This window comes from Mastigoproctus giganteus, chromosome 5 (genome assembly GCF_048544385.1).
Source record: "Mastigoproctus giganteus isolate SK-2022 chromosome 5, ASM4854438v1, whole genome shotgun sequence".
In the NCBI taxonomy this organism is placed as follows: domain Eukaryota; kingdom Metazoa; phylum Arthropoda; class Arachnida; order Uropygi; family Thelyphonidae; genus Mastigoproctus; species Mastigoproctus giganteus.
This window is the reverse complement of record NC_143579.1, coordinates 10,520,865-10,535,437: the sequence shown is the minus strand read 5'-3', so window position 1 is coordinate 10,535,437 and position 14,573 is coordinate 10,520,865. Positions and strand designations below refer to the sequence as shown.

Sequence of the window (14,573 nt, the reverse complement as noted above, 5' to 3'; positions counted from 1 at the left end):
TGCTTAAGCATCACACATTTTCTAATGCACTTTGTGAAGAGCCTTGCCAGTTTTTGTGTTATTTCTCTTCTTCCCAATTTTAACAACTCTACAGTAACTTCATCTTCCCCCGGGGCTTTCTGATTCTTCATTTTCTTCAATGCATGTTCTGCCTCATCCGGAAGAATATCGGGTATGTCGTATGTGTTGCTACTTTGCAATCCACCTTCCCCACTGCTGGCGGCATCATTCCCTCGTTCCTTGTATAATTCTCTATAGTAGTCTTGTGCTATTTGAATTATGCCTTCTCTGCTGTTTATAAGTACATCATCGCTTTTCTTCAGTTTCATTATCATTTGGCTTTCTGTATTACTGCTCATAGCTGCTGATTTAAATCCTTTATTTTCCCTTAATGCTTGTTCTACTTTTCTTGTGTTAAATCATCTTATGTCCTCTCTGAGTCTCTTTCTAATGGCTTTGCATAACTCTGTATACTCAGTTTTTTCCTTGTCAGTGTTTATCTTGCTCTTCAGTTTTCGCCTTTGGTTCATCATAAGTGTTTCTTGACTAATTTTTTCTTTTTTGGATTTCTTTTTCCCTATAGGTTTCTTGGGCTTTATCGCTTTCAGAAAGTTGTAATATTCCTCTTCGATATCTTGGTATTGAGCAGTCTGCAGAAGCTCAAACTTGTTATTAAGTTCCAGAACATACTGCATTTTCTCCTCTTCTGTTATCTCAAAGACCTTTGTATTATTTACTCGAGTATTATTTACTCAGTTTTTTCCTTTCCTTTCCTACATCTATATCAAGTGTACATCTTACCATTCTGTGATCACTTCCAACACTTACCTTATTCAGGACGGTAACATCATTCACAATATATCTTCTGTTAGTGAGGATGAAGTCGATTTCATTAGTTGTTAATCCATTTGGACTCTTCCATGTCCACTTTCTGTTCACCCTTTTCTTGAAAAAAGTGTTCATTACTGACAATCCTTGAGATTCTGCAAATTCCATAAGTCTTTTGCCTCTTTCATTTCTTTCATCAATTCCAAAATTTCCTATAGTTCCCCTTTCTGCACTGTTTTGTCTTTTTCCAACCTTAGCATTGAAGTCCCCCATAATAATAGTGTAGTGGGTTTTCTGCTCATCTAGAAGAAGACTCTCAATTTCGGTGTACATTTCTTCAACCTCTTCATCATCATCATGGCTCGATGTTGGTGCATAAATCATTGTAACCTTTAGCTTGTACCTCTTAGAAATCTTAAGTATTAGTCTTGACACCCTTGGTGATGTACTTTTGAATTCCAAAATGTTGTTTTTTAAATCTTTATGGACCAGAAACCCAACTCCACCTTCACTCCTTTCACTGTTTCCATTGGTGTACAGCAGATTTCCACTTGATAAACATATAAGTGATTCATTTCTTCTTCTTGTTTCAGCCAAGCCGATGATATTCCAATTCACATTTTCTAATTCCTTTTCCAGCTCTAATATCCTGTCTTCACCGATGAGTGATCTTATATTGTAACAGGCTAAGTTCAATTTCCGTGCATGGCAGCCTGGTTGTACCCAGAGGTTCTTAGCACCCTCTGCTTCCACTCTGATCCTCTTGCTGCCGTAAGAGGGGGAGTGAAAGCCGCTGGGGACTGAGGGCCATTTGTTTTGTCGTGCTGTCATATGCTGGAGGGTTTGGTTTTTTCCTCTTCACGCGCTGACCAGGCATCTTGAAGAGAACCACTCTACACATTCGTTGCCACTTAAGTAAAGTAACAGGGCTTACCATCGAGAAGGTGTGCTGAGTGGATTTTAGGGAGGCAGGCTAACCGGACTTCTCCTAAATCTTCTGTAATAGAAAGATATTGGATCCATCAGTGTTTTAGACTGAGTATCTGATAACACACAGGATACCTGTTCCCCCTCTAAGCCCCTACATTTGCCACTACTAATACTAATTCCTAAAATTGCTGTTGGACCATAGTAGAACTCCGAAACATCTGGTTTCATATTAATTGAAACTTTTCTAAAATTAATTAAACCTTATAAATTGTAAAGTATCCTTCTTTTAATTATTGGTTATTTACCCTTAAGACTATGTTGTTTAGTGACTAGTAGGCTGCATAGCCCAGTGATTAATTATAAGGAGTATACAGAAATACATGCCTTGATTGACCTTGGTGCAAGTTCGCACGATTACTGAATATGGTTCTGCCATGATGCGCATTTTAGCAACGTGAATTTGCTCCAGTGCAAATCATATAATAGTGAACAATGTGAGTGTAATTCGATTTCATCTGCGAGTAACACCAGGTGAATGCAAAACCTGGTACCAAGCCGAACATAGTGAGCTGTGCAGCAATACATACAAGTTTACAAAGCTTAAAAAATGTTAAACATCAAATGTGTGTGAGCTATATTCCCATTTACTGTAGTTATATTGATTGGAGACACACTGTTGTTATTCACTGTATTCACAAAATAACAGGTGATATTTTAGGCTGACTCATGTTTTCAGCAGTTCACATTTTTCTGTTTGAACACAAATTGCATGAGCTGGGATAGCATGAATGGATGAGCACATTTAGAGTTGAGGCAAAAAAGCAAGCTTATACAGCATCAGCCAAAAAAAAAAAAAAAACCTTTCCCATTTCACCCATCCATTCATTCCAAATATTTGTCTAGTTCTTCCTTAAATTTATTTAAGGAAGAACTGGACAAACTTCCACAATGACAGATGGAAGTTTGTTCCAGCAATCAGCTGCCCACTGGCTAAATGCAAATTGCAGCACATCTCTTCAACAACTTTCTTTCCTCAATTTCAGTTTATGTCCCCTCAGGTTTATAATCTGAGCAAGAGGAAGAATCTCATCAGCATTGAGCCTGCTTAATTCATTCAAGGCCTTATACAATTCAAACAGATCGCCTCAGACGTGCCTACTCTCCACATGCTGCAATTTACAGAACTTAAGCCTTTCTTCATAAGAGCACCCATTTCTTCCCCTGAACAGTCTTGTTGCCCTTCTCTGTAGCAACTCTACATCCTTCCTAAAATTAGACTTCCAGACCTGTACACAGTACTCAAGGTGTGGCCTGACCATTGGCTTCTACAAGGGAATAATCACCTCCTTATCCCTGCTTGTAAAATTCCTTTATATCATTGACAGGACCTGGCAGCCTGTCTACACTGCTCAGAAAATTTCATGTCTGACTGCACAATTACTCCCAGCTCTCTTTCACTCTCCACTACCCTGAGTGTAACCCCATCCAGTTGATACATTTCTCTGGGGTTACTGCTACCCATATGCAGTACTTTGCATTTAGCATTAGTAGAGGCATTTGATGCAAGAAAGCAAGCTTATGCAGCATCAGCCAAAAAAATTAAAGTAAAATAAATAAATAAAAAATAACCACTTCCGCTTCACCCCTCTGTTCGTTCAAAATACCTGTCCAGCCGAGCCTTAAACTTATTTAGGCTATCAACTTCCACGACAAGGGATGGAAGTCTGTTCCACCTACCAACCACCCGCTGGCGAAAGGCAAATTTCTGCACATCTATCCTACATCTCTCTTTCCTCAATTTGAATTTATGCCCTCTCAGGTGATTATTCTGAGCAAGAGGAAGAATCCCATCGGCATTGAGCATGCTCAAACCATTCAAGGCTTTATACACCTCTATCAGATCACCTCGCCGGTGCCTAGTCTCCAGACACTGTAATTTGCAAAACTTAAGCCTTTCTTCGTAAGAGCACCCCTTTGTTCCATTCACTAATCTTGTTGCTCTTCTCTGTACTCGTTCCAGCAGCTCTACATCCTTCTTGAAATGAGGTCTCCAGGCCTGTATACAGTACTCTAGGTGTGGCCTGACCATTGCCTTATACAAGGGAATAATCACCGCCTTATCCCTGCTAGAAAAATTCCTATATATCATTGACAATACACCATGAGCTACTCTTGCAGCCTGTCTGCACTGCTCAGAGAACTTCATATCTACCTGCACAACCACCTCCAGGTCCCTTTCATTCTCTACCACTGTCAGTGTAGTACCACAGAGTTGATACGTTGCTCAGGGGTGGCTGTTTCCCATATGTAGTACTTTACATTTGTCAATGTTAAACTTCATTTGCCACCTTTCAGCCCATCTGCTCAACCTTTCCAGATCCTGTTGCAGCAGCATAGTGTCAGTAGTGTCCTTGACAACCTTCGTATCGTTTGTAAACTTGGACATTAAGCTTGATATACCATCATCAATATCATTTATAAATACAGAAAACAATAAAGGACCCAATACTGAACCCTGAGGGACTCCATTAATAACATTAGTCCACGATGAGCAGTGTCCATTGATTACCACTTTCTGTCTTCTCCCCCTCAACCACCCCTTTATCCATAGCAGCAATTTGCCTCCAATGCCACTCTGCTCCAATTTGTGCAGCAGTCTTCCATGTGCAACAGTATCAAAAGCCTTTCTAAGATCCAAGTATATAATATCAAAGTTATTCCCTGCATCCAGTTCTTTTATGACTGCATCATAGTATCCAATCAAATTGGTCAGGCAAGACTTCCCCTTAACAAAACCATGCTGTGTCTGAGCTATAACTGAAGTCTTGTCTAGATGATCCTGCAGTGCTTCTTTAACCAGTGCCTCCATTAATTTTCCTGGAACAGAAGTTAAACTCACAGGTCTATAATTACTTGTGTCAGCCTTTGATCCTCCTTTGTGAATTGGGGTTACATTTGCACATCTCCAGTCCATGGGTACCTCCCCTGAGTCCAAGGAAGCTCTCATAATTATGGCTAAGGGTTTGCTTACTTCCATTGCTGCCTCCTTTAATATAACTGGATAGATTCCATCCACCCCAGGTGCCTTTCTTGTGTTTATCTTCAACAATTTCTCCTCCACTTTACTCTCAGTTATTACAAGATTCTCTAGCTTACTGCCAGAGTTGAATACACCTCTGGCATTCCCCTCGCTGAATAACTCCTCATGTGTGAATGTCGATGCAAAATATTCATTTAGTTTGTTAGCTACCTGAGCAGGATCATCAACAGTTGACCCATCGATATCAAGTGGACCAATCTGATTCATCCCCTTCCTTCTAGAGTTTATATAAGTAAAGAACTCTTTGCTGTTTTTCTTCGCATCCTTTGCCAAGGATTTCTCGTAATGTGCCTTCGCCTGCCTAACCTCCTTCGCAACTTGGTTACAGATCAGCTTGTATCTATCATAGGCTTGTGTCACGTGTTAATTTGTATGAATCCCATGCATTTTTCTTCTCTGCCATATGCCTCATTAGTTCATCTGACATCCATTTAGGCCTAAACCTTGAACAGTATTTCTTAGTTGGTATGTAAAGCCTAGTAGCTTCCAAGATGAGTTCTTTGAATGCTTCCCATTTTGAATTTGCTGTTGGTAACATCATCAGTTGATCCCACTGTATAGAATTTAAATACTGTGTCAGTCCACCATAGTCGCCTTTACGAAAGCAATACCCCTTCCCTTTACCCCTAATGGTAGTTACCTCTTTGAGTAAATCGCACTTCAGAACACTGTGATCACTGCCACCTAGTGGTTCTTTTATTTGCAGATTCTTAATGCATGAAGAATCACTACTGATAATCAAATCAAGAGTATTACTCCCTCTAGTTGCCTCCTGAACATGCTGATGTAGAAAACAATCATCCAATAAATCCACAAAAGCCTTGCCAGTGTGTGAGTGACCAGCCCCCAAATTCCAGTCAATATCTGGGAAATTAAAATCCCCCATAATAAGACTCTCTGATTTACTGGCCCACTCTATTTCTCTGTACAGTTTCTTATTATACTCATCAGAGTCATTAGGCCTATAGCACACTCCTACTCTCAAGTTTGATCTCCCAATGCTTATGTCACACCAAACTGACTCGACACTGCACTGTCCATCGATGTCAACTGGCTCCACTTCCTTGGATTTTATGTGTTTCTTAACTAATAGCATAACCCCTCCTCCCTTCCTATCCTGTCTATCCTTTCTGTAGACATTGTACTCCCCAAATTCCAGTTCTGCATTCTACCCCTTGAGCCCTGCCCAATCTTTCCAGGGCCGAATTGATCGACAGGGCTCTCATCATATACTCCCTCCTATCGTGTCTGGGCAGAATTGCAGACACTTTCAAATTCAACCCTAATTCACGGCTTTTTTTCATCAGTGACCTGTACTTGTTAAGTAATTCCGCCAGTCTCCTACTCTTAATATCATTAGTGCCAACGTGTACAACTATATCACCTTTTGTGCCCTTAAAAGATGATATCCGCTCTACAACGTCATCAACCTTTGCCCCTGGCAGACATACCCTGGTCCTCTTCCACCTATCCTTTTTACAAAGCATGTTTCCCATTTCGCTGACAATAGAGTCACCAACAACTACTAGTTCCTTTGGGACCAGTGCATTCTGCCTTGGGGGCTGCCGCTGTGTTGCGCGATGACCAAGTGCAAGCTCTGGCATTGGTGTGGGCAGCTGAGAGCTTGATGGGCCCCTCACTTGTAATCCTTCGAGGGCATCCACCCTGTCCTTCAAGCTCTCATATAGGCCCAGAACAGTGCTGAGTTGACGCCTGATTTCCTTACACTCCTTGCATCATGCACATACAAAGGCATCCCCCATGGCAGTATCATGTCCCATACCTGACTGCTCCGCAAACATCAAGCAAATAATGCATCTTAAAAGGCTGTGATTCAGAGGGCAACTGCCCCCCTCAGTTCTCCTCTGAGCCACAGCATTCCCATTAGCTTGAGCCTTTTGCTTTGCTGCTCTGGTTTGAGTCATGATTTCGATTTACTTTCAATAAAAATTTCAATTTCAGTACAAAATTAAATGCTAAACATTATAACTGTGTTGGGATACATCAAATTAAATGTTGTATCCCAACACAGTTGTAATGCTATATTTATGTTTCAGTAACGAGTGTTATCCACGAAATCTACGAGTGTTATCTATGAAATATTTGTGTGAGTAACGAGTGTTATCTACGAAATCTACGAGTGTTATCTACGAAATATTTGTTTCAGTAACGAGTGTTATCTACGAAATCCCTTTATATAACTTCTGTATCAAGTTATGTATTAATTATTTATTTTTACTTATTATTTATATTACGTAACCTAAGTGGTTATATGTATAGTTAAAAGTATAATTTAATTGCCAATGAAGTTCGACAAGATTAATAGATTTTACTGATTAATTTTCACGTTGCAATGGCGGCTATTTACGATCGGTAAACACGTGGATTTGATACCCTTTCCGATACTAAGTAATACATACAAAATCTCTATCTAAGTTACTTTAAACTTAAGTACTGTAAATTGGAATATAAAGCTACTCTAGAAAATAAGTTAATATGTCAACTTAAACTAATAAAGCAGAAAATAAATCAGAAAAAACTTCTCTGTTCCACGAGCGGCAGAAAGGCATGTCCACACAGGCAACCCTCGGCCTCAGACTCCTGTCAATTTGTCAATGTTAAACTTCAGTTGCCACTTCTCAGCTCTTCTGCCCAACTTCTCCAAGTCCTGTTGCAGCAGCATACTGTCATTACTGTTATTAACAACCCTGCCAACCTTTGTATCATCTGCAAACTTGGATTAAGCCTGATATACCTTCATCAATATCTTTGATAAATATACAAAACAACAATGGGCCCAGCATCGAACCCTGGGGGACAGAATTGCAGACACTTTCAAATTTAACCCTAACTTGTGACTTTTCTTCAACATTGACCTGTACTTGTTAAGTGAATCAGCAGATCTCCTACATTTAATTTCATTAGTACCAACGTGTACAATGATATCGCCTTTTGTGCCCTTAAAAGATATCTGCTCTATAACGTCAACAACTTTTGCCACTGGCAAACATAGCCTGGTCCTATTCCACCTATCCTTTTTTCAGAATTTATTTCTCGTTTCCCTGAAAATTGAGTCACTGACAATAACTAGCTTCTGTGAGACCAGCACATTCTGTCCTGAAGATTGCTGCTGTGTTGCCTGGTGCACAAGAGTGAGCTCTGGTATTTGGTTGGGTAACATGGAGATTGATGGGCTCCCCCATTTTTATTCCTTTGAGGGCATCTACCCGACTCTTCAAACTCTCATAGAATCCATCAGAATGCTCAGTTGGCACCTATTTTCTTCACGTTGTCTGCACCTTGCACACGGAAAGACATCCTGAATGGCTAGTTCATGTCCTGTTCTTGAAAGATCTGCAAACATGTCACATTTTGCACATTTTTTAGACTATGATGCATTGGAAAATTAACCTCCTTTGGTTATCTCCCAAACTACAGAACTTTCGCTACTTTGTACACGTTGCTTTGCTGCTCTAGTTTGGGACCTGATTTCCATTTAAATACAATTTAATTAGAAATAAAAATTAATAAGATTTATAAATTCATTGCCAATATTATGCTATGCTAACAGATTCCTATACAGTGTTATGTATTATGCTATCAAGTTCAAGATATACATTACGCTATTCTGTAATGTTCTAATGTATTACAACAATGGCGGCAAGTTTTGAACGGTACAAGTTTTACAAGTATTACTAAGTAATAACCTACAAAATCTCTATCTAAATTCAAAATAAACCGAGTATCGTAACTAGGAATATAAAGCTACTTCTAGAAAATAAATTAATATGCCAATTAAGTCATGAAACGGAAAAAATTAATGAAAAACTTTGCTATTAGTTGGAGCCATAAAAACTTTGCCTGCAAGGAGCTATTCGCGGTTTATTGGGTGTTTATTTTAGTGCAATCTAATTATAAACGGGTAGTAAACTCAATCTTATTGCATTTGCGATAATACTAATAACTGGAATTATGTGTTATTAAAGAGGCCTGTGCATCTGGATTCATTATTATTGTGGATTATTGTGTGACACAGAGTGAAATGGAAGACAGAATAAATAATGATAGGTTTAATACTAATTGTAAAACATATATTAAATACATACAGTATAAAAGTTTTTGGTTATTATGGTACCATATATTAAATACATACAGTATAAAAGTTTTCAGTTATTATGGTACCATAATAATCGAAAGCTTTTATACTGTATGTATTTAATATATGTTTTACAATTAGTATTAAACCTGTCATTATTCTGTCTTCTGTTTCTCTCTGTGTCACACAGAGAAAAACAGAAGACAGAACCAATAATGGAATTATGTGGGTTTTTACGTTATCATGGTGAAATGTTTCTTCTTCCATGAAATCTTGAACCATATAAAAAACATAAATTGTCAGGATCTTCTCTTCATTCCTATTTTTTAAGCTTCATACTTTTTACTCTGTATTTCAGTTTTCCAATTTGCGTGCACCATGTTAGTCATACTTGATTGCTTATCTTTTTTACTAGCCGACCGGGCTAGCCGAGTGGGTAAAGTACCTGCCCGGCAACCCAAAGGTCGCGGGTTCGATTCCCGCCTCGGGCTTGGATCAAAGTACTGCAAAAACCTTGGGAGGTGCAATATGGCCACAGAAGCCGATGCGCCAACAACTATCAAATCAAAAAAAAAAAAAAAAATCTTTTTTACTGTTTTAAATTTTACAATCCAAAAAAAAAAAAAAAAAGACTGTGAACAGAAATATTAATTAATATGTATATATTACAGTGCTATACTTTGTATTTACTGTAATATTTATTTATTTATTAGAAATTTAAGAAATTTGCAATTTTATTGGGTTTCTAAACTTTTTTTTTTTTTTTTACTTACCAGACTGAAAATTTTTTTTTGAGTGTTCTGCCCCTATCCCTATTGTATTTAATACAAGAAATACCATAATGCAGAGATTTTTAGGAACACCGTGTACCGTGTTAGAGAACTGTCTGTAAAACAGTCGATTCCGGTTATTTGGGACACATCGGGACTAGTTCATTTTGGCCCGATTAAGCAGCTGCCCCAATTATCTGAAGTTTCATGTAAATAGTTAAAAATACAATGGACCACCGCTTTACAGTTTGTTCACTGTACAATCATATCACGTTATGATGGACTTGCCATAGTAAAGTACTGTTCACTATACGATGTGTAGCAAGCGCCGGTCATTGTGATCATGTTTGTGAATTGAATTATAATTATATTAAACAGCAATTCTAATTAGCAAAAATAGGAGGAATATTATCCATAGGCTATAAAAGTAAAGATATAATAAGCATAAATTTACCCTTTATTACTTTACCATTTAAAAAATTAAATGATACATGATAATCGGAAGAATATACATGATAATTGGAATAATTAATACGTACTATAATATGTACATACTAACTAGTTGACATTTCTGTTCACTGACATTTGTGGGTGGGGGTTAAAATTTAAAGCAGTAAAAAAAGATAAGCAATCAATAACAATGAACACGGCACACACAAATTGCAAGTAACACGATACGTGCAAGTGAGAACGGAGTGACAAGTTACGAAGCTTAAAAAATAGGAATGAAGAGAAGGTTCTGAAAATTAATTTTTTCATATGATTGAAGATTTCATGGAAGTGTAAACACATTTCACCATAATAACCCACAGAATTCCAGCCGCAGGTATTATCGCTAATTCAATAAGATCGAGTTTACTATCTGTTTATGATAGATTGCACTAACAGAAAAGCCCTGTAAACAGGTGACTGCTAATTGTTTTTATTGTTTTATGGTTGTGACCTCCAGAAATCCGACCGAACTATGTGGTACGGTCGGAGACAATCATAGGGGTAATCTCCAGTGCTGCAGTCTCCTGCCCCGATTAAACGGCATTTTGTCCCAATTAAGCGAAGTAAACCCTGGCTATTTTCTCGATTGGGTTCTGTTTTTTAAGATTTGCCCCAAATAAACAGCTGCCCCGATTAACTGGTGACCCAAATAACCGGAATCCACTGAATCTCTTTCCCCCTCTTTATTATATGAACTTTTCTGACTTTATGTTTTTTCCCTTGAGTATAAGCAGAAAATTTTTATTTTTATATAATTTCAAGAACTCTCATTAGATATCTGTATAAATCTCTTACATAATATTACAAGAGGATTATTATTATTATTATTTTATTTTTTTATGGTGTATTGCATTCTGTTGCTTATGAAGGGCATTCTTATAGTTTATAGGAACATTTTTGATTTTTTGAGAATGACTTTTAATCAGCTGATTAATGCTCTTTCTATATATTTTTTTAGGTTATTTGCTGATATATTAAATGATGTTGCCCTCTTCATTGATCTCATTTCACAGTACTATAAAAATTATTTCACTTTTATTATATGTATATCAGGTCTAAGCAAGGTGAGTCTTTTTCACTATGAATACATCCATTGTATTTTTAGCTTTGATTGTTACAAGTACAGGCATTCCTCTACTTATGTACAAACGACTTATGTACAACTCGCAGATACGTACAAAGCACAAAGCTGTTGTTATGTTCGGTTATAAGAATCAGTTTTGAACACCTTCGTGATATTTTTGATATTTTTCTGAAGCAGATTTCTGAAGGTCACCACCATAAAACAGTAAAAACAATTAGCAGTTTCCGGTTTATTGGGCTTTTCTGTTAGTGCAATCCAGTGCTTTTTTTGGGACAGTACGCAATGGTACAGTGTACTGGCATCTTTATTAACAGTGACGTGTGACATTGGGATGCAGTGCACTTCGAAATTTGTAATATTCCGTAAATTTTTTTCACATGTTTACCTACTATTCAAATAAGTTTAAAATTATTTAACTAAATTTCCATTTTTTACTATCTGTTGTTAAGATATTTTCTGTATAAAACTGTATAACTATTTTTATAATTCTAAATTACTCAATTAGACCTCTGTTTAACGAAGTCCTTTTATAGCAAATTATTTTGAATTCCCCTTAGAAGTTACTCTTAAAATAGTTTCCGATGAGCGAAGAAAATTTTCATATATTGAACGGATTAGGAGAGAATTAACTCGGTACGCACTGTTTGCAATTCTGGCAATTTAGGCAGTTAGTACTGCTGCATGAAAAATAAGAGAGCTAAAGCATTCTACAACTTAGTGGTACCTGGTAAAACCTATCTGACCACATGTCCCACATGCAGAGGGGTCGTGCTAGTCAAGAGTGAGCAGATCAAGATGTATTCCCAATGGGCTCTGGTCCACCTTCTACTGCAGTGGTGTCCAACCTTTTTCCATACAGGGGCCATATTCAAAAAATTTCACAGTTAGATTTCTTTAGTGTGTTACATTTTCCATATCTTGTTGCATGTAAGAGTAAAATTGAAAATATTTGAAAATTTTATTAAGTATAATACACAATTACATTTACTGAACAAACATTATGTATATAAAGTGCTTAGCATCATAATACACAGCCATTTCTGAATAAACAGAAAATTTTTAAGGTGGCATCGTTTTAGGTTATATCTCATATTGTGAATGCCTTCACAACGAGTTGCCATGATATTGCACTACTTCGAATAAGTAACGCTTCACCTAAGGAGAAGACTAGTGTTACTTATTCTCAGATAGGTACCACCACCCAGACAGCACTGTTTCAGGGCTATTTGGCCCTTCGTCAGTGAGTGGGTAGGTACCCAAGTGATGCAATGATGGCAAAATCAGTTATGAAGTATAACTCCACAATATGAGAGATGCCTGATGGTGTATGATGTATTTAGACTAAGGCGCATTTAGGGCTAGAGCCTCAAGCAACTGTTTTTGCCATCATTGCATCACTTGGGTACCTACCCACTCACTGACGAAGGGCCAAATAGCCCTGAAACAGTGCTGTCTGGGTGGTGGTACCTATCTGAGAATAAGTAACACTAGTCTTCTCCTTAGGTGAAGCGTTACTTATTCGAAGTAGTGCAATATCATGGCAACTCGTTGTGAAGGCATTCACAATATGAGATATAACCTAAAACGATGCCACCTTAAAAATTTTCTGTTTATTCAGAAATGGGCTGTGTATTATGATGCTAAGCACTTTATATACATAGTCTAAATTTGTTCGCAGCTTGAGGCTCTAGCCCTAAATGCGCCTTAGTCTGAACAAACATTTAATTAGAAAATTTTTTTGATAATTAACAAAATTTAAAATGCTGTTTTAAATTTTGATTGGACACCTTTGTGAATCAACTGTAAGCGCCCCGTTCAAGAATTAGAAAAGTGATTTTCTTTTACCCCGACAAATAATCATCTGTTGTTTCGTGGAAGTGCGTTATCTACATTTTTCCTTAAATTTTCCCTATCTCTGTTTACATGGTCACAGTACCTGAATATCCAAACGACACTGACATTTTGGACAGTTTCAAAAAAAAAAAGAAAAGAAAAAATTCAAATTTAAGAACTAGTAACAATACTGATGACGAGAGACGGAAAACGAGGATGATAAAGGTATTAATCCTTCTAAACATGAAGATGGCATTTGGTGAAAATGCAGTTAGAAAATTGTCAGTTAGGTTATAGATAAATGAAAGAGATGCAATTCGTGGATTTCGGGGATACCTAATTGATAAGAAGGTTTCGGAAGAATTGAGGAAAGCTCTGAGTACGATACCAATTTCATCAGGTGAATGTGAACGAGAATTTTTACAAATGAATCTGATCACCAGCCCAACCAGCATTCGTTGATGAGAAAAACAGTTTCTTCACTACTATTTCTTAAAATTGTAAGCCCACTGCTGACCCGCTTCGATCTAGCAAAATATGTTGATTTGTGACTGCTTTGGAAACGTCATTCGGCAATTTACACAAAGAGGAAGAAAAGAAGTTGGCATAGGACAGGGGTCAGCAACCTGCGCCTTGCGAGCCACATGCAGCTCTTTTAATATGTAACTGTGTTAAGTGTAGTACCACACAGTTGGTACGTTTCTCTGGGGTTACTTCTACCCATATGCACTACTTTGCATTTGTCAAGGTTAAACTTCAGTTGCCACTTCTTAGCCCATCTGCCCAAATTATCTAGATCCTGTTGCAGTAGCACACTGCCATTACTGTCATTAATACCTTCATCAATCTCATTGATAAATATACAAAACAACAGTGGACCCAACACCGAACCCTGTGGGACTCCACTAATAACATTAGTCCACGAAGAGCAGCACTCATTGATTACCACCCTCTGTCTTCTCCCACTTAACCATTCTTTTATCCATTGTAGCAACTTACCCTTAATACCATTCTGCTCCAATTTGTACAGTAGTCTTCCATGCGCAACAGTGTCAAAAGCTTTCCTGAAATCCAAATGTATGATATCAAAATTATTTTTTGCATCCAGTTCCTTTGTAACCACATCATAATATCCTATCAAATTTGTCAGACAAGACTTTCCCTTAAGAAACCCATGCTGTGTCTGAATTATTGCTGCAGTCTTGTCTAGATGATCCTGAAATGCATCTTTAACCAGTGACTCCATTATTTTACCCGGAACAGAAGTTAAACTAACTGGTTTGTAATTACTCGTGTCACCCTTCGATCCCCCTTTGTGAATTGGGGATACATTTGCACATCTCCAGTCTGTGAGAACCTCCCCCTGAGTCCAAGGATGCTCTCATAATTATGGCTAAGGGTTTGGTTAGTTGCTTTGCCGCCTCCTTTAATATAACTGGA

The 14,573-nt window shown here is 37.7% G+C and overlaps 1 protein-coding gene across 1 annotated transcript in view; it reads left to right on the top strand.

Annotated features, from left to right (window-relative positions):
- LOC150085165 (RUS family member 1) overlaps positions 1 to 14,573 on the top strand; it is a 173,910-nt gene that overhangs the window by 85,110 nt on the left and 74,227 nt on the right. The window contains exon 6 of the mRNA XM_090373057.1: positions 11,175 to 11,280. Within this exon, the coding sequence (XP_090229183.1) occupies positions 11,175 to 11,280 (106 nt within the window). The remainder of the gene's footprint in view (positions 1 to 11,174; positions 11,281 to 14,573) is intronic.